The sequence below is a fragment of the Mirounga leonina genome, unplaced genomic scaffold, assembly GCF_011800145.1.
Source record: "Mirounga leonina isolate KUSES-001 unplaced genomic scaffold, KU_Mleo_1.0 Mir_129, whole genome shotgun sequence".
Lineage (NCBI taxonomy): Eukaryota > Metazoa > Chordata > Mammalia > Carnivora > Phocidae > Mirounga > Mirounga leonina.
Window position 1 is genome coordinate 37,736,379 of NW_023270323.1, and position 23,653 is coordinate 37,760,031.

A 23,653-nucleotide genomic window follows, 5' to 3' on the forward strand; every position below is an offset into this window, starting at 1 on the left:
TGCTCCTCCAACTGAGCCAGTCAGGTGCCCCTTAAATTTCTCATGGGGAATAGTTCTGGATAATCGGGAACAAGATGCTGCATGGACTGGGATGTCAAAGAAAAGTGTGGGTGAAGTATGTCAGAGTCAAGAAATTCAAGGAAGTTTGTGGGGCGCCTGGGTTGCTCAGTGGTTAAGTGTCTGTCTTCGGCTCAGGTCATGATCCCAGGATCTGGGATCGAGCCCCGCATCAGGCTCCCTGCTCGGTGGGAAGCCTGCTTCTCCCTCTCCCACTCCTCCTGCTTGTATTCCCTCTCTCGCTGTCTCTCTCTCTCTGTCAAATAAATAAAATCTTAAAAAAAAAAAAAACTCAAGGAAGTTTGAGATGAGACACTTTGGATGTCATAATCTCATGTGGAAATAAGGCCAAGGTGGAAAAGGTGGTGGAAAGAGTTGGAATCCCTTGTTTCAACTCAGAACTGCCAAGGATTCCCTTGAAGTGTGCTGTCTTGTTTTGTTTTTCCTGGGTCCTATAAACTGGGAACTAACTTGATTAAATTGATGCTAAGTCAGATGTAGATAGCCTTAGTTAGGCATCAAATTCCCATGATAGCAAGCTTCACTCCCAGGCTATAATTGTGTTTACAATAAATATGGGAGGACTCTGAAGTTTATCATTACTAAAGGTAACAATAGAGGATGAGAGCTGATAAGCTGTTATATCAGAAGAATATCCAAAGAGGGGAACCTGGGTGGCTCAGTTGGTTAAGCTTCGGGATTCTTGGTTTCCACCCAGGTCTTGATCTTATGGGTCAAGGGATTGGACTCTGCACTCAGCAGGGAGTCTGCTTGAAGATTCTCTTCCTCTGCCCCTCCCACCACTCACACACCCTCTTTCTCTTTCTCAAATAAATAAATTTAAAAAAACCCCATATCCAAAGATACATTTTTTTGTCATGGAGATGTTTCACTTACTTCATTAGACTGAGATAAGTAGTCGGCTTTTAAAGATATTGTGTACTGTTTCTCTTTTTAGCATCCCAATGTGTTTGTTGGTTAACCAGCATCTTAGTCTCCTAGCAAGGAAGTTTCCAGAAACTAAATTTGTTAAAGCCATCGTGAATAGCTGTATTCAACACTACCATGACAATTGTTTACCAACAATTTTTGTTTATAAAAATGGTCAGATAGAAGGCAAATTCATTGGAATTATAGAATGTGGAGGGATAAATCTCAAGCTGGAAGGTAAGGATATTATTTTTAAAATGTTTATTTAAAAAAACAGGTGAAAACTTCCATAAATTAACAAGTATCATGAAAGTTTATTTCCATAAAACATAAGGTGTTTTCCCTCCCTTCTAGTCTCTTCTTGTATGCCTCCAGATTAATTTTCCTATAATAATACTCTTATTACAACATCTACTTGCTTAAATCCTTAATGGTTCCTTGTGTGAAATAAGTTAAAAATACAGAATCTTCTGCTTGAAAATTTCAGCCCACCTATCCAACTATATTACTCAATGCTTTCTAGTTTCTGCTCCAGCCAAGCTGTTCTTCAACCACTACTGCAGAAACCCCTTATTCATTTATGCCTTTATTCTTTGTCTCATACTTGTTCCCTGTACCCAAAATACTCTACCATTCTTTATTCTCTCTTTCATACCCTATTCTTTTGTGGTTCTCCTAGGTTTCCATTTCTCTCATTATGTCATTTTGGACCAGTTCATAATCTTGTCTTCCTCTTCTCTATTAAATTTCTATAGCATATTTTCTCTATACAATTTATTTTTCACTTGTCCACGTACTATCTGATTTTGTCAGTTAATTCCCTTTATTTTCTTTTTTTCATAGCACAGTATTTATAATTTTAACTTCTGTAATAATTTTTACTTGCTAACCTACTTCTAAGGCCATATCCTTGATCTAGTCATTTCTTGGAACTGCTTTAATCTATATTATTAAAATCTTCTTCTCACACCATCATGTGAAAGCCATTGAACCTCATCCTTTTAATTAAAAAAATTAATACATAAGAGTACAAACAATAATATAGCAAACATTCATGTAATTGATTACTGCCAAAAATAACAAATGTGAACTTTTATTCATTTGCTTGAGCTATTTGTTTGTTTGTTGTTCAAATAAACATTACAGATATAGTTGAAGTTATGTATAGTTTCATTCCTAGTCCCATTCCCCTTCCTGTCTCCTTACAGGCAATCACTATGATAAATAGCGTATTATCTGGTCCGTGTTTTGTGTGTGTGTGTGGGGGGGGGGGTTGGTGTTTTTTTGTATATTTAAACAATTTTTTAAATTGTTGTAAAATACACATAATATGAAATTTATCATCTTAACTATTTTTAACTATAGTTACCACGCTGTACATTACATACCCAGGACTTACTTATTTAATAATTTTTAAGTATATAGTTCAGTTGCATTAAGCACATTCACACCGTTGTGCAAGCATCACCACTATCCATCTCTAGAACTCTTTCCATCTTGCGTAACTGCAACTCTATACCACTGAACGATGGCTCCCCATTCCCTTCTCCTCCAGTCTTGGCAAGATTTTTGACTACATGAATTTGACTACACTCAATACCTCATATAAGTGAATCATACAGTATCCTTTTGTGACTGGCTTATTTCACTTAGCATAATGTCCTTAAGTTTCATTCATTTTATAGCATCTGTCAGAATTTTCTTCCTTTTTAAGACTGAATAATATTCCATTTTATGTTTGGACCACATTTTGTTTATCCATTCATCTGTCCATGGACACTTGGGTTGCTTCTACCTTTAGGCTTTTGTAAGTCATGCTGCTATGAACATAGATGTACAAATAATCTGTTCTAGTCCCAGTCTTTTGGGTATATATTTGGAAGTAGAATTGCTGGATCATATAGTAATTCTATTTTAAGTTTTTGAGAAACAGCATACAGTTTTGCATAGTGGCCGCCCCATTTTACACTCCCACCAACAGTGCACAGGAGTGCCAGTTTGTCCATGTCCTCACCAACACTTGTTGTTTTCTCTGTGTGTGTGTGTGTGTGTGTTTTGTATTGTAACAACCCTAATGTATGTGAGGTGTTTTCCCCACTGATTTTTAATGTTTCCTAATGTCATTTTTCATGGTTCCAAAAATGCTTCAATTTATTTCTGAAGCCTTTACTATTTGTCTATCCCTGAATCAATACAGCACTGTGTTTATTACTACAGCTTTATAACAAATCTACAATTGTCTCCAGCAGGGCAAATCTTTTTCAAAATTTAATGTGAATGTTGGAATTAGTCCACTTACATGAAAAATTCTGTTGATTATTAGAATATTTATAGATGATTTGTTGGAGACTTGATATCCAATAACAGTGGATGTTCCAATCCATGAATGAGATATATCTCATCACTTATCTTGGTCTTTTGTTTTCTGTAATTTTCCTCATAGATATATAGATTACATTTTGTAACATATTTTATTATTTTCCTCAGAAGTGTGTTTTGTAATTTGCCTCATAAATGTTCTGTTCATCCATACAGTACTTAGGAATAAGTTTAACAAAATTATGAATTTACAGGGACTGGGGTTTTTGGCCATCAGTTCAGTTCTTTTGGTTTCTCTCTCAGATATATTTTGGTAATTTATATTTTTGTTAAAATTTTCCCGTTGAAGTTTTCACATGTCTTGGCATAACTTTTTCATAGTGTCATAGCCATATTAGAATCTTTACCTTGGTTATATCCCATGTCAATTCTTTATATGAATGGATTTCTTTCCTTTTGTGATCATTTTTGCTGAGGTATGTCTATTAGTTTCTTCAAAGAATGAGCTTTTGATTTTGTCGGTCACCTATACTGATTTTGTTTTTCTACTTTTGCTAAGTCTTTTCTTCATTATATTCCTCTTTCAGCTTTTCTTGGGTATACTTTATTGTTCTTTTCCTAGCTTCTTGATTTGAACTTTTAAGCCACTTATTTTCAGTCAATTTAAAATAAACATTTTAGCCATAATTTCTCCCTTTAAGTATAACTTTGTTGTATCCAATATGTGTTTTGATATTGTAGTACTTTCATTGTCACTCAGTTCTAAATATATCCTCATTTACACATTAATTTTATTAGCATCAATTACTATTTCATATAGATGAGGAGTTATTTTCTTTTTCCAAGATTTTTATCTGATTTAATGATGGGTTATTTATTGCAGAACTTGAATGGAAACTAGCAGAAGTTGGAGCAATACAGACTGATTTAGAAGAAAACCCCAAAAAAGGCATTGTAGATGTGATGGTATCTTCAATTAGAAACACTTCTATTTATGATGACACTAATAGTTCAAACAGTGATAATGATGATATCAAATAGAAATATTTAATAAATAGCTTCAAATTATTTACTGAATGTTTTTCACTGCCTTTATAATCAGAGGTCAGAAAATTTATGGATTTATTTTCATATTTATATTAGAATGATAGCTTATATATCATTTCAAAAACTTTCAGGTATTTCAGAATATTTGTTGCCTCCAACCAAACCAGAATTTGTACTGAACCCTTAATATTTTTCTGTGGTTTATCCTCTTTTTGACCCATGTTGGATAAAAGCACCAATATTACAAGTCCTCTGTGTTGCTTACTCCCAAAGAGGCCTATGAATGAATATAATGAAAGATGACCATGAAATTTCATTACACATCAATAAAAAAAATAAAATAAAAAAAAGATGACCATGAAATTTCATTACACATCAATAGATTTTATTTTTATTTTCTTCTTCTTTTTCTTATTATTTTTTTAAGATTTTATTTATTTATTTATTTGACAGAGAGAGAGAGAGAGAGAGAGAGAGAGAGAGCGCACAAGTAGGCAAGGGAGAGGGAGAAAGCAGGCTCCCGGCTGAGCAGAGAGCCTGATGTGGGGCTTGATCCCACATGACCTGAGCCGAAAGCAGCCACTTAACCGACTGAGCCACCCAGATGCCCCTATTATTATTAATAATTTTTTTAAGTAGGCTCCACACCCCACGTGGGGTTTGAACTCATGACCCTGAGATTGAGTCACATGCTCTACTGACTAAACCAGTCAGGTGCCACTATATCAATAGATTTTAAAATCTATTATTTACGGGCCTTAAGTGAAAATACTTAAATTTATGACCATACATTTTTTCCTGGAAACCTCTTAACCTGTTAAAAAAAAAATTAACCACTCAATAGAAAAATACAATTTAAGGATTCGGTAAAGTACATAAGAAACACCTGCACTCATTATTATTGTTTTTAATAGTTCTGTTATGAAGTTAGAAAATTACAGGGCGCCTGGGTGGCTCAGTTGGTTAAGCTACTGCCTTCGGCTCAGGTCATGATCCTGGAGTCCCTGGGTTGAGTCCTGCATCGGGCTCCCTGCTTGGCAGGGGGTCTGCTTCTCCCTCTGACCCTCCCCCCTCTCATGTACTCGCTCTCTCTCTCATTCTCTCTCTCTCAAATAAATAAATAAAATCTTAAAAAAAGAAAAAGAAAATTACTAAGTACTCTCACTGATGGACTACAGAATCAGAAGCACATGATATGTAAAGTTTTTTTTTGTTACAAGTGTGATTTTTTTATTTTATTTATTTGAGAGAGAGAGAGAATGAGAGAGAAAGAGAGAGCATGAGAAGGGGGAGGGTCAGAAGGATATGCAGACTCCCTGCTGAGCAGAGAGCCTGATTCGGGACTCAATCCCAGGACTCCAGGATCATGACCTGAGCCAAAGGCAGACGCTTAACTGACTGAGCCACCCAGGCATCCAACATGTGAAGTTTCTAAATCAGAAGTGATATACTGTGAGGCTTACCTATATTTTAATATTAATCACAGAGGAATTCATCATGAAAAAGTATACAATATTAGGACATTGCAGAAGACCTATAGGATGTTTTATTTTGGCTTAGTAATGAACAGCACTTTTAGAAAAAGGGGTGGTAAATCCATCATGTAATAGTTCAATAACATTTTATTCTTCTACTTTGTTTGTATTGATGACCCATCATTCTGACTGCAGATGTTCACTGATGTTTGTGAGAGAATCTAGACTACGTTTAAATGATTAAATTACAAAAATAAATTGGCCAGAATTGAGACAGTCAACATGGAGTCAAGAAAAGACTGCTGCTCTTAGGGGCGCCTGGGTGGCTCAGTTGTTAAGCGTCTGCCTTCGGCTCAGGTCATGAGCCCCGCATCGAGCCCGGCATCGAGCCCCGCATCGAGCCCGGCATCGAGCCCCGCATCGAGCCCGGCATCGAGCCCCGCATCGAGCCCGGCATCGAGCCCCACATCGAGCCCCGCATCGGGCTCCCTGCTCGGCAGGAAGCCTGCTTCTTCCTCTCCCACTCCCCCTGCTTGTGTTCCCTCTCTCGCTGTGTCTCTCTCTGTCTAAAATCTTTAAAAAAAAAAAAAAAAAAAAAGACTGCTGCTCTTGGGAGTCGGGGGGAGGAATCATAGAGGCGGCAGACAATGAGGAAGTGGGAGAAAGTTAAATACAGATTTGAATACAGTAACCAGGTAAAATAAAACCAAATGATCTAACTTTGCAAAGGATCAGGAAGATCCCTTTCCTCTGAGATAGCTAAGAAGGGTAACATACATCTTGGGATGAAGGGAGGGAAAGTTGAGAGTTGCACAAGGTGGTCTTTTTTTATAGTATTGCACACATATAAGAGAAATAATAACCTATACTGGTTCAACCCCTAAACTTCTCTTTGACAAATGGATGGATATGTTTCTAAGTAGGATAAAAGTTGTGGAAATGAAAAGCCATATTATAAAGTTAAAATGTAACTTTAATACCATGTAATGCATATAAATACAAATATTATCGTATCTCCAGTTAAAACCAAATGCAAAAAGTCCCCCTAATTGTAATTTTTTTAGTAAATACATATTTATTTTCTTTTTTAAAGTTAAAATTAACAGAGGAAGTATCATAGTATTTAAGATACCTGAATAAAAAAGATACATATTTCCCTTCTAACTCTTAACTCAAATCCACCAGGTGGCAGTAAGTTTTTATTCACAAGAACAGTTCATGAAGACTTTAACATTTGTAAAAATCATAAAATTATAGCATGTTTTAAGTGGCTGTGATTCCAGCCAGTCTTTTTCAAACGATGCGTGTGTGCGCACATGCCTAAACACACACATTATTCCGGCAAGTCTTCACACCTGCCATTGCAGGTCAGTGTTACCTCCATAGTTATTTCATTTACACATTCCCATTTCAGTAGGGTATAAATATTCGTCAGAATGCAGAGAAATTATTTAATATTTGTTTTCCAATTTATTGAATGATTTTTATTTAATGGGATACAAACTTAAAATTTTTTTTTAATTGCCAATATTCAACAGTTTTGGACCTATTAAAAATGGATATTTCATATATCCCAACCTAATATTTTTCTCTATTCCTTGCTGCCCAACCATGCAATTCCCTTCCCTACTTTACAGTGCCTTGTTTGTCAAAGTACGGTCCTGGAATTTGCAGCATTCCCAGAGGCTGATTAGAAATGCAGAATCTCAGGCCCCATCCCAGACTAACTGAATTAGAATTTTTGTTTTAATGAGATCCTTAGGTGATTGGGCAGCACTCAATATCAAACCCCTTAAAGATATCTTGTATGCATTCTTTAGCTCTTCCTCCACACTCTTGGTTATTAAGAGTTATCATATTTCACTTTTTGATTTCAGTTTATCTACCTTTTGTACTTTAAAACACATTATTAAGGCTAATGCTTTGATAGGATTATAATCTGCCACCTGCATTCATAATCTAGGATATAAAGATAATCCTAAAATCTTCTTTCTAGCATGTTTTACCTTTCATGTATTCATTCATCCATTCATTCATTCACCTCAGGCACTGAAACAGATGCTGCAACTTCAGTGGTGGACAAAACACATAGTTCTTGCCTCTTGGAGTTTACCATGTGATGGTGGGGATGTTAGTTAATAAGAAAACAAATGTCAAACAAATATACATGTAACTTAAACTTAGTATTATGGAGGAAACAGTGGGCACAATAGGCAGTAACTGTGGGTACTCTGTGTGTGGGGGGGCAGGGCAGCAGAGAGGTAGGAAAGAGACCTACTTAAAAATCGGGTAGTTAGAACTTTGAGACATGAAGACTGAGGAACCAGCCATGAGAAATGGTAGGAAGGTGGTTCAGGCAAGGGCACAACATGTGCCAATGCCAGAGAATAGAGAGATTAGCAAGGAATTGAAGGAAATTTCTAGGTGAGAGTGTTATGGGAAAAGGAGAAAATGGAGAACATGAGATTGGAGAGATAGCAAGGGTTAGATGAAATGGTATCATGACCATGATTAGGAATTTGAATGAAATGGAAAACAAAAGGGTTTCAAGTAGGAACATGTGATTTCATTCATATTTCCAAAAGAATATTCATGCTGCTCTGTAGAGAAAAGATTGAAGGGGACATGCAAGATATGTGAGACATCCAAGAGGAGACATCAGGTAGGCAACTGGACATACATGTATGGAGCCCAAATGAGAGGTGTAGGCTGGAGTTACAAATTTATGAGTCGTTTCAACCATTCCTAGGTTCCAACAACAAATTGTAAACATCTAAAACCACCATTCCTTACCACACAACCTTTATGTAGCAGTTTATAATTTACATTTCATCATCACAATTCTGAGATGCTTATTCTTCTACCTTTACAGATAAATGCTCTGAAGCTCAGAGAAATTATTTAACTTGTTCAGCATCTCTTAGTTTAGTATTAGCCAGGATTTAAGCCCAGACCTTTGACTACAAAGTCTGTAATACCAACTCATATTATTGTACTCCCCTCTATTTTAAAGGGTCTAGAAATAGTATTAGTAATTGGCTAAACCATGGACATTTCTTAAACAAAACAAAACAAAAAAAACCCCACAGGGGTGCCTGGGTGGCTCAGCTGGTTGGGTGGCTGCCTTCCACTCAGGTCATGATCCCAGGGTCCTGGGATCAAGCCCCACGTCGGGCTCCCTGCTCAGTGGAGAGCCTGCTTCTCCCTCTCCCTCTGCCTGCCACTCTGCCTACTTGTGCTCTGTCAAATAAATAAAAATCTTTAAAAAAATAAAAAACCCCCCACAAACTTTCCTTATATGCCCTATTATACATATCTTAAATTTCCTATGTTCCAATTTACTTTAAACTATAATGGTGAAACTAGTAATGCTAATGAAAGGACGGATAAGAGAGGTATTATGAAAGGACAGACAGGATTTTGTAACTGATGGGACCCAGGAACTAGGGGAAGAATCTGAGCAAGAGACATAAGAATTACACAAAAGGGGATATCATTAATAATAGCCAACACTTAGGAGCAACTGGCTGGCTGAGTCCGTACAGTGTGTGACTCTTGATCTCAGAATGATGAGGTTGAGCCCCACGCTGGGTGTGGAGCCTACTTAAAAAAAATACTAGCCAACACTTACATGGGATCTCTTATGTACCATGTACTATTACTTACACACACACACACGTACACAACTACATCTATTTTCTATACCTTAATTATCCCATGAGATAGGTTTGCTATTATCCTCATTTTACAGATGACAAAAATGAACAGAGAAATAACTTGCTCAAAGTCATGCAAATATTAAGAGGTGGGATTTCAATCCAGGCAGTTTTGTTTCCAATTTTGTACTCTTAACAACTAAGCTATATTGTCTCTATCAAGACATCAGCTAGGAGAATCAGTTTGAAAGAGCGTTGGAAAAGCCCAGTTTAAGTAACAGCAAGGTGTATGAGAAGGAATTAACAGAATATTTAAATTATATATATAAATTGTGTTTAGGCTGGGGAAATAAATTTAGGATCTATGAAACTATGAGACAGAATGTTTAAGGGAAAAGTAGAATCTGGAAGTTGGAAAAGTTATTAGAAACATGATAGTTTTCTTCTTGGAGAGAATATGGGAGGAACAGATAATATGTGAACCAAACTGTGGGAAATGTTCAAGCAGTGGCAGAACACTGAGCAGAGAAACAGGATTATCAGCAGGGCTTGGTAAATGATTAAATACAGAAAGTGAGAGAGGAAGGAGTCAAAGATGAACGTTGAGAGTAGTGACTAAGAGGACAATGGAACCATTAAAAGGGGCAAAGGTATTTTTTGAAGATACGAAGTCTAGATGATGTAGAACTGAGGAGGGATCCACTTTCTCTAGAACAGAATATAAACATCCATGTCATAGGGGAAGCATTCAGACTCTCTGGTCTGGCTGCAACCTACCTTATCGGTTATTATTAACCTTGCCTCCTCTCCTGCTACCAGCATCCCTTAGGATTCATGGTAGCAAGTGACAGAAAACCTCTCACTGGTTTAAACAATAAAACAAATACATGAAAGAACTAATTTAACTGAAATTTCCAGTTATTTAGTCCACATTGGATTCAGGGCATCAAACATGTTTCCAGGCCAAATCTCCATCTTTCAATCTGCTTTTTTCCATGTTACCTTCTTTCTCAGAATAATCCACGAGTGAAGAGATGGCTTTGGGCCTATCCTTCTTCCAGATTTAAATCCATTGTCAAAGACAGAGCACCCTTCTTGGTAAACCCAGCCTAAGGCAGAGGATTAACTCAAATATGCTTTCCCCCTGGAGTCCTGCTGCAGCCACGTGGACCGAGTGAATAGTTTTCCAAAGGAAATTATCAGAATAGGGAATGAATGCTGAACAAAAATGTCTACGAAAATCCCTTCTGCTCTTATAATGGAGTAGCTTAACAAATCCTTCTTTTCCCACTCTTGACAGAAAAATCCTCAGTTCCTCAATTTTGATATTCTTTTTCTCTGAGCATTCAGCAAGAATTTTATTATTTTTTAAAGATTTTATTTGTCAGAGAGAGAGAGAGAGTGCACACAAGCGGGGGGGGGGGCAGGAGGCAGAAGCAGGTTCCCCGCTGAGCAAGGAGCCCCACGTTGGACTCAATCCCAGGACCCTGGGATCATGACCTGAGCCGAAGGCAGACGGTTAACTGAGCCATCCAGGCGTCCCCAGCAAGAATTTTAAATGCTTACTGAGGTGAATGTTACCTCGAAGGGAACAATTTATAGCCCAAACGGTTGTTTATTTTTTTGAAACAAGATGGCTTCTATTTTAAATCCAAAGGACATTCATTAAAACTACTAGGAATTAGGACTGTAGAGACCTCTGTTCCAATCATTTACAACTACTGAAACGTGCTTTCCCATGGGGATCAAGTGTATTTTAAGCATCAAGGAAGTAATTTCCCCTAACGTAAGAAAGTATTCACACATTTTTCTATCAAGGGAAGCCGAGCAAATCAGGTCCTGGTGTATCCCCATTGCTTCATCCCCCATCTTCCACTACACTGGCTCCAAGCCTTTAACCCCAGGTGAAAAACTCCAAAGGAACACATCCTGACCCCCTTTTGCCTCCCTCCTCCAGCCCGGGGCGCATATCCGGTCTCCGCAGGCCCACCCAACCAATAAGAAGCGACTGGAGCCGTGCTCCCTCCAGAGAGAAGGAAAAGATGTCTCGGGACGTCCATCCACCTTCGCAAAAAACCTCTCCCAGCCCCAAGAGAGAAAACACGAGTGATGCCGCTAGATAAGGAAAAAAGCCTTCCGCCTGCCAACACCCGGAAAATCTTCCCTGGCGTGCTGGCAAAGCGATTTGCTTTTCAAAGGAGAGACGGTCCCCTTTCGGGCCCCCGGATGCCTCCCCCGGCAAGAAGGTCTCCCTTCTCCTCCTCGCTCCCCGCAACGGGCGAAAGCCAAAGCCGCCCGGACCTAACGCCAACGCTACCCCGACCGACCGTACCCTCCACCCGACCAGGCCCCGCCTCCCCGGCTTTCCAGTAAGGAGTACGGGGAAGGGGGCGCCGGGGAGATCCTGGTTTCCCTCCGCGGATGGCGCAGACGCACGGCCCGAGGGAGCCGGAGTCTCCTCGGCGCCCGGGATCCCCTCCGCGACTCCGCGCTGCCTAACGGGGCAAGTCGCATGCGCACCGGGTTGCGCCGGGGAAAGGGAGAGTGAGGGGAGGGGCAAATTCAGAGCGCCGGCCGTCGGAGCCAGCGGGGGTCACTGACGACGCATGCGCCAGCAGCGAGCGCAATCACAGACTAGGCTTGCGGCTACCGGCTTAAAAAGGAAACCCCCGAGAGCGAGAGCGCGAAGGAAATCTGGGCGCCGACGCGTGCGCGCTCCCGGTGAGTGGCGCCCCACCGGGTGGGCCCGGGGCTTGAAGTCCGCCGGTAGGCTTGCCTCGGCGGCGCATGCGTGCTCCCGGTGCCGGTGGAGGAGGGGAAGGGAAGGGAGGGGGAGCAGCGGGCGGCAGTAGCGGTGAATTTTTTTGGAAGTGGGTGGGGGGGCGCCACTCTCAGCCCCAGGTGCTGCTTGTGCTGGGAGCCGCGGTGTCTCCTGGACGCTCCGGGTTAGTGGTTCCGAGTCACCGCAGCCAGACTCCAGGGTGGGGGAGGGAAGAAGCCGGAGCCGCAGCAAGCCACACGGTGAGGGCGCGGGGAAGGGGAGGGAGCGAGGGGCGGTGTGTGTGTGGGGCCGGGGGGCGGCGGCCGAGGGAGGGGAAGGCGGGAGCTGAAGCCCAAGTTTTGCCTATCGTCCTATGTGCCTTTTCCCGGGAGTTGGGGTGGAGTCGCGCCCTTGTTGAGGGGCCCTCCGGGGCTCCTGGGGTTACCTGCGGGGCAGGGGCGGGATTGGGGTGCACGGAGGGGCCGGTGGCCGGAGCGCGCCTCCGGGCTGGGGCCATTCCCGCGGCCGGGAAAGCCAGAGACGCGGTGCCGAGAGGGCTTTCGCTGGGGACCCGCTAGGCCTTGTGACCCACTTTATTCCTGTCACAACTCGGGCACGTTTGGAGCGGCGCCCAATGGGGCGCCGGGGCGGCCAGCTCCTCCGGGGAACCCCCACCCTCCCGGCGCCCGGCCCGCGCGCCGCGTTCCGCAGTCCGAGCGGCGGCCGCCGCCCGTGGGCTGGTTCCGTTAGTGGTCGTGGTTCCGGGGCTCGGTTCCCGGGGAACGCGCCGCCCCGCGCGCCCAGCTCGGGCGACTGCGCGGGTTCGAGGGCTCGCGGCGCTGCGCCGGGTCTTCCTTCTGGCGACCCGCGCCTCCCCGCTCCCTGTCACCACCGCGGCTGGCTGTTCTAGATCCCTTTCCGCCCGCGAAGCTGGAGTCTGTCCTGGCGCTCTGGCCCCTGGTGTGTAATTTCCAACACGTAGCGCCGCAGAGCCTATGTTCTTCGAAGTGTTTTCGTTGATGTACAAGTCGTCCTGTTAATAGTCAGCAGGATCCTGAAAGATAAATGCCTCGGCCTCTGACCTGGCGGATGAAAGATCGAATCAGGTGGTCGTTTTCTTGCTATTAGGATGCCACGCTATAGGGCTTCAAGGCTTACTAGCCTTAAACAAACAAACAAACAAACATACAACCAAACCAAAACAATGTTTTCTTTTACAGTGAAAGAAAAGCACAAGAAGAAAGTTTTACAGTCACTGTTGATATGACTATTATGCTGATCCCCCAAATCAAAAAAAAGGTAATTTCACTTGAAGATTGCATTCTAATTTGTAGCTTTTATTTTTGGTGATAAGAGAGTTGTGGTATGTTTGCCCCTTCACCTGCTTCAAAAGCAAACGTTCTGAAAAGGATATAATTTAGCTAGTGAGTTGCTTTCTTGAAAGTTATCCCCTGGGACACCTCAAATCTGATTTGTTTTAAAATCTTGTTGGTGGAAGGAAACTAACTAGGTATTACGTATTTGAACGAACAGAATGTCATTAAAGATTAGCCAGAAGAAGACAGATGAAAGTTGTGGTAGAGCTAGTCATGATCAGCTATGAGAAGAAGAATGAGGAAGCTTTTTGTGCACTGGCATGAAAAGATCTCCAAAATATGTTATAAAGAGGGGAAAAAAAAAAAAAAAACCAAGGTGTAGGACAATGTGAATAATGTGCTACTTTGTGTTAAGAAAGATGTTGGGGAGGAATAAGAATATGAACTTGTGTTTTCTCTTCAATTATAAAGAAACTGGGAGGATACTGGGGAAGCAATAACAGTGGGAGAGAGGGAGAAGTAGTAGCCTGATGAAGGGAGGTGGGAAATGAGATGTTCACTGTATATGTCTTTGTATTAAAAATTTTTTGTGACTATGTTACAGACTCAAACTAGATTAAACAAAAATCCTTCTCTACAAAGTAATTTGCTATGTGGGTTTTGTCTGTCTGCCTGTCTCTCTTCCATTACTTGGGATTTGGGCCATTTTCGGTATGATTTATCTTAATGTTTTTTAGAAAAATGAACTAACATTGAAAGGAAGTTTAAGATAGGCTGGGCTCTTTCTACTTTAATTTTTAAGATGCTGACATCACAGAGTAACTCATAAAGATGCTTAGTTGTATTTTGCTTTGCTAAAATATATAATGGCATTATTTACATTGGGCATTATGGCTGGATTATGCTGTTTTCAGATGCTAGTTTTGTGTCCCCTTTCTTTTTTTAGGAGTCATAGTTGTATAAAATTTTACTTTTTAACCACAAAGTTGTGGTAATTGGAGAATATGAACACCCCATTAAAGTGATGATAGACTTGATTGTCCAGGTAGTTTGCTTTTCAGACTGGGAAACTTTTTTCTCTTAAGGAAATCAGACATGCACCTCAATGAAATGTCAATTTGTAAATATAGTTCTTATGAAAAATTAAAATAAAACTGAGAAGCAGTGTTCTCTTGGTGCAATAAATAAAAACTTTTTATGATTTATGGATGGCTGTAAAAATTGTATTAAGATTTCTTTTTTCTGCTAGCGTAACCTTTTTAATTAGGTTAAAATTGAAAAAGGGCTTTGTTAGAGTGGATGTAATTTTGAGGGGAGGGTACTGAAACTCCCTCTGGTGGCTCATATTGTATAATCAAAGTATTGAACGTTGAGTAGTGGGTGACAGTTGCTATGGGCATTTTTGTTATGTTACCAATATTCCTTTTTATTTTGTAGGATAGGATAATTGCATTATTTCTGTTTGATCTGTAGGTCTATAGTAGCCAAGTTTCTGCAAAATGACATTTATTTTTCATTTGAATTCCATTGGGTTTATTAATCCTTTTTGAAAAAAATAGAATCCCATTTTAGCATTTTAATACGATTTTTAAAATTACAGAAGTAAATTGATGCTCATGAAAGATGAAAACAATAGAATATGTATATAAATGAAAACCTCCTTTCCACACTTAAACTTTTATTTCACATCCCTCCCCAGAGATAACTGCTGTTAACAGTTTAACTTTCTAGATCTTTTTCTGTGCATTTACAAACAGACTTTTTAATATTGAAAATTGAATTGTCTCTTCTGTCACCTCTACTATGGGCTCTGTTACTACTCACGGGACAGGAAAACAACTTGGAGTATGTCAGCAAATTTAACATAGGGTATACTCCTTAGAACATACTCATCTTTTCATTTGTTAGGGGCCAGTCAGCTTGGGGTACATTTACAATTTTCAGTTAGATCGTACTGGTGTGAGATTTATCTGGTTATAGAATGTATTCAGGTGAAAGAGTTGGGTTCCTTGGGTTTTATAGGGCTCTTTAGAGTCCCCATTCTAGGGTTTTTGGGTTTTGACCTGGTCTTGCAGACCGCTAGAAACTCCCTAGATTACATCAACCTCTCCAGATCCTCTGAAGGCTGACTCTGTCCTTAACTAAGAGATGCTGATTGACTTAGATGAAATCTAGCCTTTGAAGGGGAAAGGAAGAGAAAAGGCCTTTTTGTCTGGTTTGTGCTTGCTTGACAGCAGACAAGGAGTATGCACACCTTCACCCACCTCCTCTCTCCCCCTGCAAGAGAACACTACCTTTCTAATAATTCTTTTCAGGTGATAGAATGTGCAGAAAGTTCAGAGGATCAATCAAGACTAAATCTTTACTATTTAGTCTTTACTAAGTTATGTGAGATACATAGAAAGATGCAGTACGACTGACCCTGCTTTCTATGGGTCTGAAATCTAGTGTAGTTAAAAGAGCACGTATGTAATGATTATAACACAGGGTAGGAAATGATAGATTCCAGGAGAAAAACATATATAAGGTTTATAAGGGTGAGACTGTTTCCAGCTTTTTATTTTTACAGGCATGGCATTTGGAGGAAGAGTTTATATCTCAACCTTTTAAATAGTTAAGAAAGGATAGAACAAATTTAGAAAGCTCAAATCTTAGCTTTTAACGAGTAAGTTAAGAGTTAAGTTGTATCATTATAGCAGACATTTATAAGACTAACTGATAGTTGCTTTTTTTGTTTGTTTTTAGAACAGTCTACAGGAAAGAGCCATTTGATGTTTAATTTGATAATTATAATACAACCTGTCTTAGATTTCAGGATTGTTAGAAATATTAGGAAATTTAATTTTCTCAGTTAACTGTTATCTGTCATCTAGTATGTCAGGCAGTGTTAGTATTAAGAGTAAATTGCTTCTTGTTTCCTTTTCTCAAAGTACATATTTAATGTACCCTCTCACCCACTTTTTACTTCTAGTGGTATGTCAATTAAAATATGTTTGCTGCAAATATTTTAAACTATGAAAGCAAACAACATTGTAAAAAATTGAAGTTCCATATTACAGAAAAATTACCTTTTATTGTTTTGTGTCTGTTTCCTTCCAGTTCTTTGCAGATGCATAAATTTTTTTATGTGTCGTTTCTTATAGACACTGTACTAATAAAGATTGCATTTTCCCTTTACCAAGTCTAAAATTCTAGATGGAGTTGTATGAATTACTTAAAGAATAAAATGTCAGAGCAATTTATTTCCAACTAATTAACTATAATTATTATGGCATATTTATAGGTTGCTTTACAACCACTTGTTAGTCATTTATATAGCTGTTAGTGTAACTTCCGTGAATTAGGATTCCTGTTTTTCTCCATGTTTTTGGTTATGCAAACTTTAAAGTACCTAAACTCATCCTCTTTAGTGTCGACTCTTTTTGTTACCTGTTTTAGGTGTGTATTTCACAAAGATGTAATTCTGCTTATTATTTTAAGTCTTAGAAATCAGCAAAAAGAAATCACTTTTAAAAAAATAAATTTTTGTGACTTGCTTTTTTGACTTATATTGCTTAGGATGTGACTTACATTTATTTTTCAGAAGTATTTTAATTTCTACAATTATGAGGTCAAATAGTAAGACAGAAATTCCCATCTTTTTTCAGAGTTCACTTTTAATCAGGTACTTTAATTTTTAATTCTCACCCAGAATAGTGGAAAACAAGAATACAGGTTGGTTCATGTTAAGAGGTTTTGTATTTAAAAACAAAACAAAATAAACCACAGATGGGGGCTTTACTAGTAAGGGTTAAGTCATATCTCTAGTTAAGAATTTGTTATTTGTATTAAAATACGGCTTTAATGTAAATAATGTCTTTGTCTTTTTCTTAATCTCTTTCCCCAGTTATAAAAATAGCACATCCCTAACGTAGAAAATTTGGGAGACACGAAAAAGCATGAATTAAAATTTTAACATATCACTGGAAATCCCACTACAAAGAGGTGCCATTGTTAACCTGGAATATCTTCTTCCTGCATTTTGTTTAGCCATTATATAAATATATATGTACTTAAAGACATATGATATTTACAAAATGGGCTCATAATGCATCTACTGTAGTACAAATTATTCTGTTCACTTAACAATGAATCCTGAACATTTTTATGTCAGTATTTTTCTACAACATGATTATTTTTAATGGGTGTGGAGTACTCTCTCATCTATGTGTGGTAATTTACTAACTGATCTTTTTCAGTTGGACACTTAGTCAATTTTTAAAATGGTGTCACTTTTGAATTAGAATTTAAGTAGTCATGTGGATTTAAGTATGGCATGTGTAAATGGGACTCTACAAAAATCAGGAATAGCAAGCTTTCTTTACTTCTATTTTCTAATAATAAAAATGAGATTTTTTTTTCTCCTTTAAAAAAAAGTATTTCAGTAGATTGATACTGAATTTGTATTAGTATCCAGATTAAACCGAACTTTTGTGCTTTTTGTTGAAAAAATATACAATTAGGATATAATTATCTAATAATGATCCATAATAGTGAATCCAAGATTTTTATAATGTTTATTTCTGAAGTATGTTTTACTTTGAATTGTATTAAACTAACTTTGCATTTCATGAGCATAAATCATTTGGATAACAATTTTCTTCTGGATAACAAGCCTTCTAAGTAGGGTGGGGATCTATGAAGCAGTCCATACACACGATTAAAATGAAGTTCAACAGAGAGGGTTTTTTTGTTTGCTCCAAAACACTTCCTTAAAAGGAAAATGTAAATACTAAGAAAGACTCCTTCATCACCCCAAAAATTGACATTAGCTTTATATATGATTTCTGTGACATTTTATTCTACTCCTAGGTATCTGGATCTTCTAGTTTAAGTTGGGGAGAAAAACTAAGTTAAATTACTTTCAAGAGAAAATAGATAAGATCTTACAGACAGTTTAATGCAGTAGTTTTAGTGTGCCTTCTATTGTCTATTTTTGGAAGTTTCTCAGGTTTAATGAATATACTTTAGATAGTGACTGCTTTTTTACTTTTTTCTGTTGTGAAAAGTAGGAAGTTTTTAGATGGTATTGTCTCAGTGATATGACCAGATGGTTAAAATATCTGGTTTTATTTATTTATTTATTTATTTATTTATTTATTTATTTATTTATTTATTCTAAATAAAGCTTATTTATGGCCTGAAACTTAATAACAAAGAAAGCATACTACTTTAACAAGATCTTAATTACTAACATTGATAGTGTGGTGTAGTGATTAAGAGTGCAAGATTCTAGAGCTAGCTTGCTTGGCATTCAAATCCTGGCTTTACTGCTAGGTGGTTGTATGACCTTGGACAAATGTTACTTCAATTTCTCATCTGTAAAAGGAAGATAATACTAGTTTATAATATGATGTGAGAATTAAATGAGACAACACATGCAAATTACTTAGAACAAAGAGCATCCCATAGTGAAGTGGTCAATAAATGTTAGTTTTTCCCGGTTTTGTTATTTTCATAGTGTATACCAGATAGGACTCTTACCTTTTTTTTCCCTCCCTATTTAAATATATTTAAATAAGTTGCTTAGAGTTTTGTTTTTATATAGAGAGTTTGGGAATATTTGATCTTTTTATGTGACTTAGAGTAATAAAGTTACTAGAGCATGGTTCCAAGATGCATGGTGGTGTATATTTTTCTTTTGACGTCCTTTGCCAAGTTTTGATTCATGAAACTGGTAACTGGTTTTCTTCTGTGTTGAAACTTAAATTTTAGTTGAGGTAATATTAGAAAAAATTATTTAGGAAACAACCCACAAATTAAAATGAAAAATGTTAGGACTTAAATTTTATTTTACAAGTTTAACATATAGTACAATGGAAATATCAGATTTTTATTAGAAGCAAGAGAAGTCAGGGAACCATTAGTTAATGGGAAAACCTATTTCCAACTCTTACCTGATAATTTTTGTCTCCATCAGAGATGGTGATGATATGATGTATTTATAATTATAAAGGTGTAAAGGTTTCTTAGTTTCAAGATTAGAGTTCATTGTGTGAAGTAAGTTTATATCGTTTAACTTTTTAGGCTTGATCATGTTCTTTTTCTGTAAGTCTGGTACTTTCTTGGAGCTGATCATTAAAATTTGTAAACTGTTTTTTTTTTTTCTTTTGAAAAGTGTTGTGGTTTTTATGAAAATGGGTCTTGCTCCTTAGAAAAGAATTAAAGTGCCAGAAACTACAAAGAAAATCTGTGATGGAAAAAATCACCTAAAATCTCAGGGATGAGCCCAGTTAAATTTTTTTTTTCAGTATTTTCTGAGGCATTTGTGTGTGTGTGTGTGTGTGTGTGTGTATGTGTGTATACCTGTTGCAATTTTATGGTAAGTGGGATATGTGCAGTTTTTTAAACTTTCATGTTTTCTGGATGTCTTTGTGAATACAGATTATATTTATTTTAATCAAGTGTTAGTCTTTTACTTTGAATATTTAGTTCATTTACTTTTTTACTGCTAAGTTTGCTGCTACCATCAACTTTGACTTCTTTGAATCATCTGCTTTCATTCCTTTTTATCCCTTCTGTTTTGCTTTCTTTGGAGTTATTTTTATTGTTTTTTTCCTCCTATTTGTTTGTGAGTTATATATTTTTTTCATTATATCTTTAGTGGTTATTCCAGAGATTATAACAAGTATACTTATAGTACAAATGACTACTTCTGTCATTCCCCAATAATGCAAGTTTCTTACATTTTAACTCCTCCAACCTTTTTGCATTATTATTGTTCTGTATTTTTTTGTACATATTTTAAACTGCATAAAGCATTATTAGTATTATTTTAGGCAGCCAATTTTTGTTAATATTTACACTTTCTAGGTTTCTTCCTTCCTGTCTTTTTGTGTTTCTGCGATCGTTTTCCTTCTGTCTGAATAGCTTCCTTTAGTATATATTTTAATACTGGCAATACTACCTACTGACAGTGATTTTTTTTTTTTTTCATTTTTATTTGAGACTGTCTTAATTTCACATTCTTTTTTGAAGAATATTTTTTACTGAATAAGTTGGTAGTTATTTTTTTTTTCTTTATTAAAAAAAATGTTTTGTTGTCTTCTGGCTTTTTGTTGAAGTTGGCTGCCAGTCTTATTGAAGGTAATTATCACCTTATAGTCTGGCTGAGAATAATGTGTCTATTTATTTTCTTTTGACTACTTTTTTTTTTTTTTTAAGATTTTTATTTATTTAACAGAGATAGAGAGCACAAGTAGGCAGAGTGGCAGACAGAGGGAGAGGGAGAAGCAGGCTCTCTACTGAGCAGGGAGCCCGATGTGGGGTTCAATCCCAGGACCCTGGGATCATGACCTGAGCTGAAGGCAGCCACTTAGCTGACTGAGCCACTCAGGCGCCCCTCTTTGACTACTTTTAAGACTTTCTCTTTTGTCTTAGTGTTTTAGCTGTTTGACTATAATGTGTTGAGGTGTGCTTTGTATAGTATTTTGTTTTATGTTCATAGAGCTTTTGGAATTAATAGTTTGATGCCTTTTAATTTGTGGATGTTCTGTTATTCCTCTTCAAATATTGCTTCTTTTACCCTCTTTTCAGATTCTAATTTAGACATATTACAAGTCAATGATCATGTTCCACATATCTCTTAAATTTTTTCTCAGTATTTTACTTGGGTATCTTCTATTGACCCGTATTCCATTAGTAAAACTATTTTCTCTTTTGTTGAAACATATCTATTGTATTCTTAATTTTATGTTGTGATTTTCAGTGCTAGAGAATTAATCCTATTTTACAGATTTTTAATACTCCAATTCTCCTGAATATAAATCAGTTACTTAAATGCTTGTCTGTTCTAGTATTTGCATCTTCTACTGGTCTGCTTATATGGTTTGTTTTTCTGTTGGTTATTGGTCATGTTGTTGTATGTAGCTCTTCACATGCATGCTGAGTTTCTTTTTCTTTTTCTTTTATTTTAAAGATTTTATTTATTTATTTGACAGAGAGTTCGAGGGAGCACAGATAGGCAGAGCAGCAGGCAGAGGGAGAGGGAGAAGCAGGCTCTCTGCTAAGCAGGGAGCCCAACGTGGGGCTCGATCCCAGGACCCTGGGATCATGACCTGAGCTGAAGGCAGATGCTTAACCGACAGAGGCACCCAGGTGTCCCCCGATGCTAAGTTTCTGAAGGAACTTATCCATTTCATGTCTGTTGTAGAATTTATTGGTAAAGTTGTGTATAATCTTAATATCCTTTAAATATCTATAGAATCTATAGTGAATTAAATATATAATCCATAGAGATTCAGTAGGACTTTAAATCTGTGTCTTTTTCACTTGATCAGTCTAGCTAGAGATTTATTAATTTTATTAAGGTTCTCAAAGAATCTGCTTTTGGTTTAGCCAGTTTTCTCTATTTTGTTGTTGTTTATTTCCTACTTCTGCTCTGAACTTCATTACTTTCTTTCTTTAATTTTGGTTTTAGTCTGTTTTCTTTTTCTAGTTTCTTAGGGTACAAGCTGAGGTCATTGATTGCCTCTCCACCTCCCCCGTGCCCTGTGTGCTATAAACTTCCCTCTAAGTACTGCTTACAAAATTTTATGTATATCTATTTTTCCATTTTCATTCAGCTCAAAATAGTCTCTAATTTGCTTTTTGGTGTCATCTTTGACCAATACATTATTTAGAAGTGTGTTAGTTTCTAGATATTTGAGGATTTTCCAGAGGTCTGTTATTTTTAAGTTAGTATCATTGTGATTAGAGAACATACTTTATATGACTTGGATCCTTTTAATTGAGATTTGTTTTATGGCCCAGAGTATGGTCTGTCTTGGTAAATGTTATATGTACATTTGAAAAAGAATATATATTCTGTTGTTATTGGCTGATGTTATGTAAATGTCAATTAGATCAAGTTGGTTGATTGTTTTATAATCTTTTATTGAATACCAGACGTTGTGATTAAAAACAAAATAAAGTAAGCATTACTGAGTATGTTTTGCCAGACAGGGTCCCCTTTTTCTTCTAGGCAGGTAGAATGGGGAGCCAATCATCTTAATTTATACGGAGGCTAGATTGCTATTTTAGTAGTTTGATACTCTTCCTCTTATTTGCCTTATTTGTACAGTGTGGTCTTCCAGGACTTTCACTTCAAAGCCTGATGGTCTTTGTCCTCTTAGAAGTGCCAAAGGTGGGAAATTTCACTTTGCTGTTCAAAGTTTTTCAGTTTTTTCAGTTAACTATTTAGCCTTCTTACCCTACACAGTTTTAAAATTAAGCAGATGTCCTTGTGGAGAGAGTAGCCTTGATCTTGAAGTCCCTGCAGTCTTCCAGTTTTACTACTCCAGCCCGGTGTGAACACGAAAAGCTCTTCTGAGTTCTTGATTCTTTAGCATCAATGTTCTGCACAGGACAAGTCTGTTTTCAGCCTCCAGCCCATGCTCATAATCAGGAAATACACCCAGTGACAACTGCAGATCATCTAAACACTTTTAAAAGATTCTTTCTTCTCTAGAATTTTAGACTGTCTTGTTCTCTCTCTTTCCACATCTTTCTGCAGAATAGGATTTTTGTAACTTATTTAGCTTTTCTAGTTGTTCTTGGCAAGAATATTAGCCTACTGTAAGCTATTCTGTTTTACCTGGATGTGGACTTATTTTTAAAGCTACACACAATACTTAATTTCCATGAGCAATTTTGTGTTAAGTATTTTATTGTATATTAGGTAGTTGGATTTTAGTTTTTGACCTAGCTTACTTCTTAAAACTCGGATTTATTTATATGTGGTAAAGTTTACTCAATGTAAGTATACGTATTACTGAATTTTGACAGATGCGTTCTTGTATCCACCACCACAATCAAGATACCGAAAATTCCTGTCACCCTGAAAAATTCTCTCCCCACTGGCAACCACTAATCTGTTTTCTATTAACACACTCTTGCCTTTTCTGCAAACGTAATATAAAAGAAGTCATACTTTATGTTGTCTTCTGGGTCTGGCTTGCATTTAGCCTAATGCTTTTGATACTTCTCTTGTCAGTAGTTTGTTTCTTTTTATGGTTGAATACTATTTCATTGTATGGAATATGACATAATTTGTTTATAACTGTCAGTTGGTGG

General features: G+C 37.6%; 2 protein-coding genes across 11 annotated transcripts in view; both read left to right on the forward strand.

The window, feature by feature from the left end:
* The window catches only part of PDCL2 (phosducin like 2), a 30,069-nt gene extending 25,722 nt beyond the window's left edge, over positions 1–4,347 (forward strand). Inside the window, exons 5-6 of the mRNA XM_035005584.1 lie at positions 1,016–1,224; positions 4,190–4,347. Of these exons, the coding sequence (XP_034861475.1) occupies positions 1,016–1,224; positions 4,190–4,347 (367 nt within the window). The remainder of the gene's footprint in view (positions 1–1,015; positions 1,225–4,189) is intronic.
* A 7,679-nt stretch (positions 4,348–12,026) lies between these two features.
* CLOCK (clock circadian regulator) overlaps positions 12,027–23,653 on the forward strand; it is a 142,496-nt gene continuing 130,869 nt past the window's right edge. For 5 of the 10 annotated variants that reach the window (XM_035004943.1, XM_035004952.1, XM_035004945.1 and 2 more), the window contains exons 1-2: positions 12,056–12,205; positions 13,466–13,544. The gene's annotated coding sequence lies outside the window, so the exon portion shown is untranslated. Of the gene's footprint in view, positions 12,206–12,342; positions 12,506–13,465; positions 13,545–23,653 lie in introns of those variants that run through there. The other 5 variants (XM_035004944.1, XM_035004953.1, XM_035004951.1 and 2 more) reach the window with 4 other exon arrangements.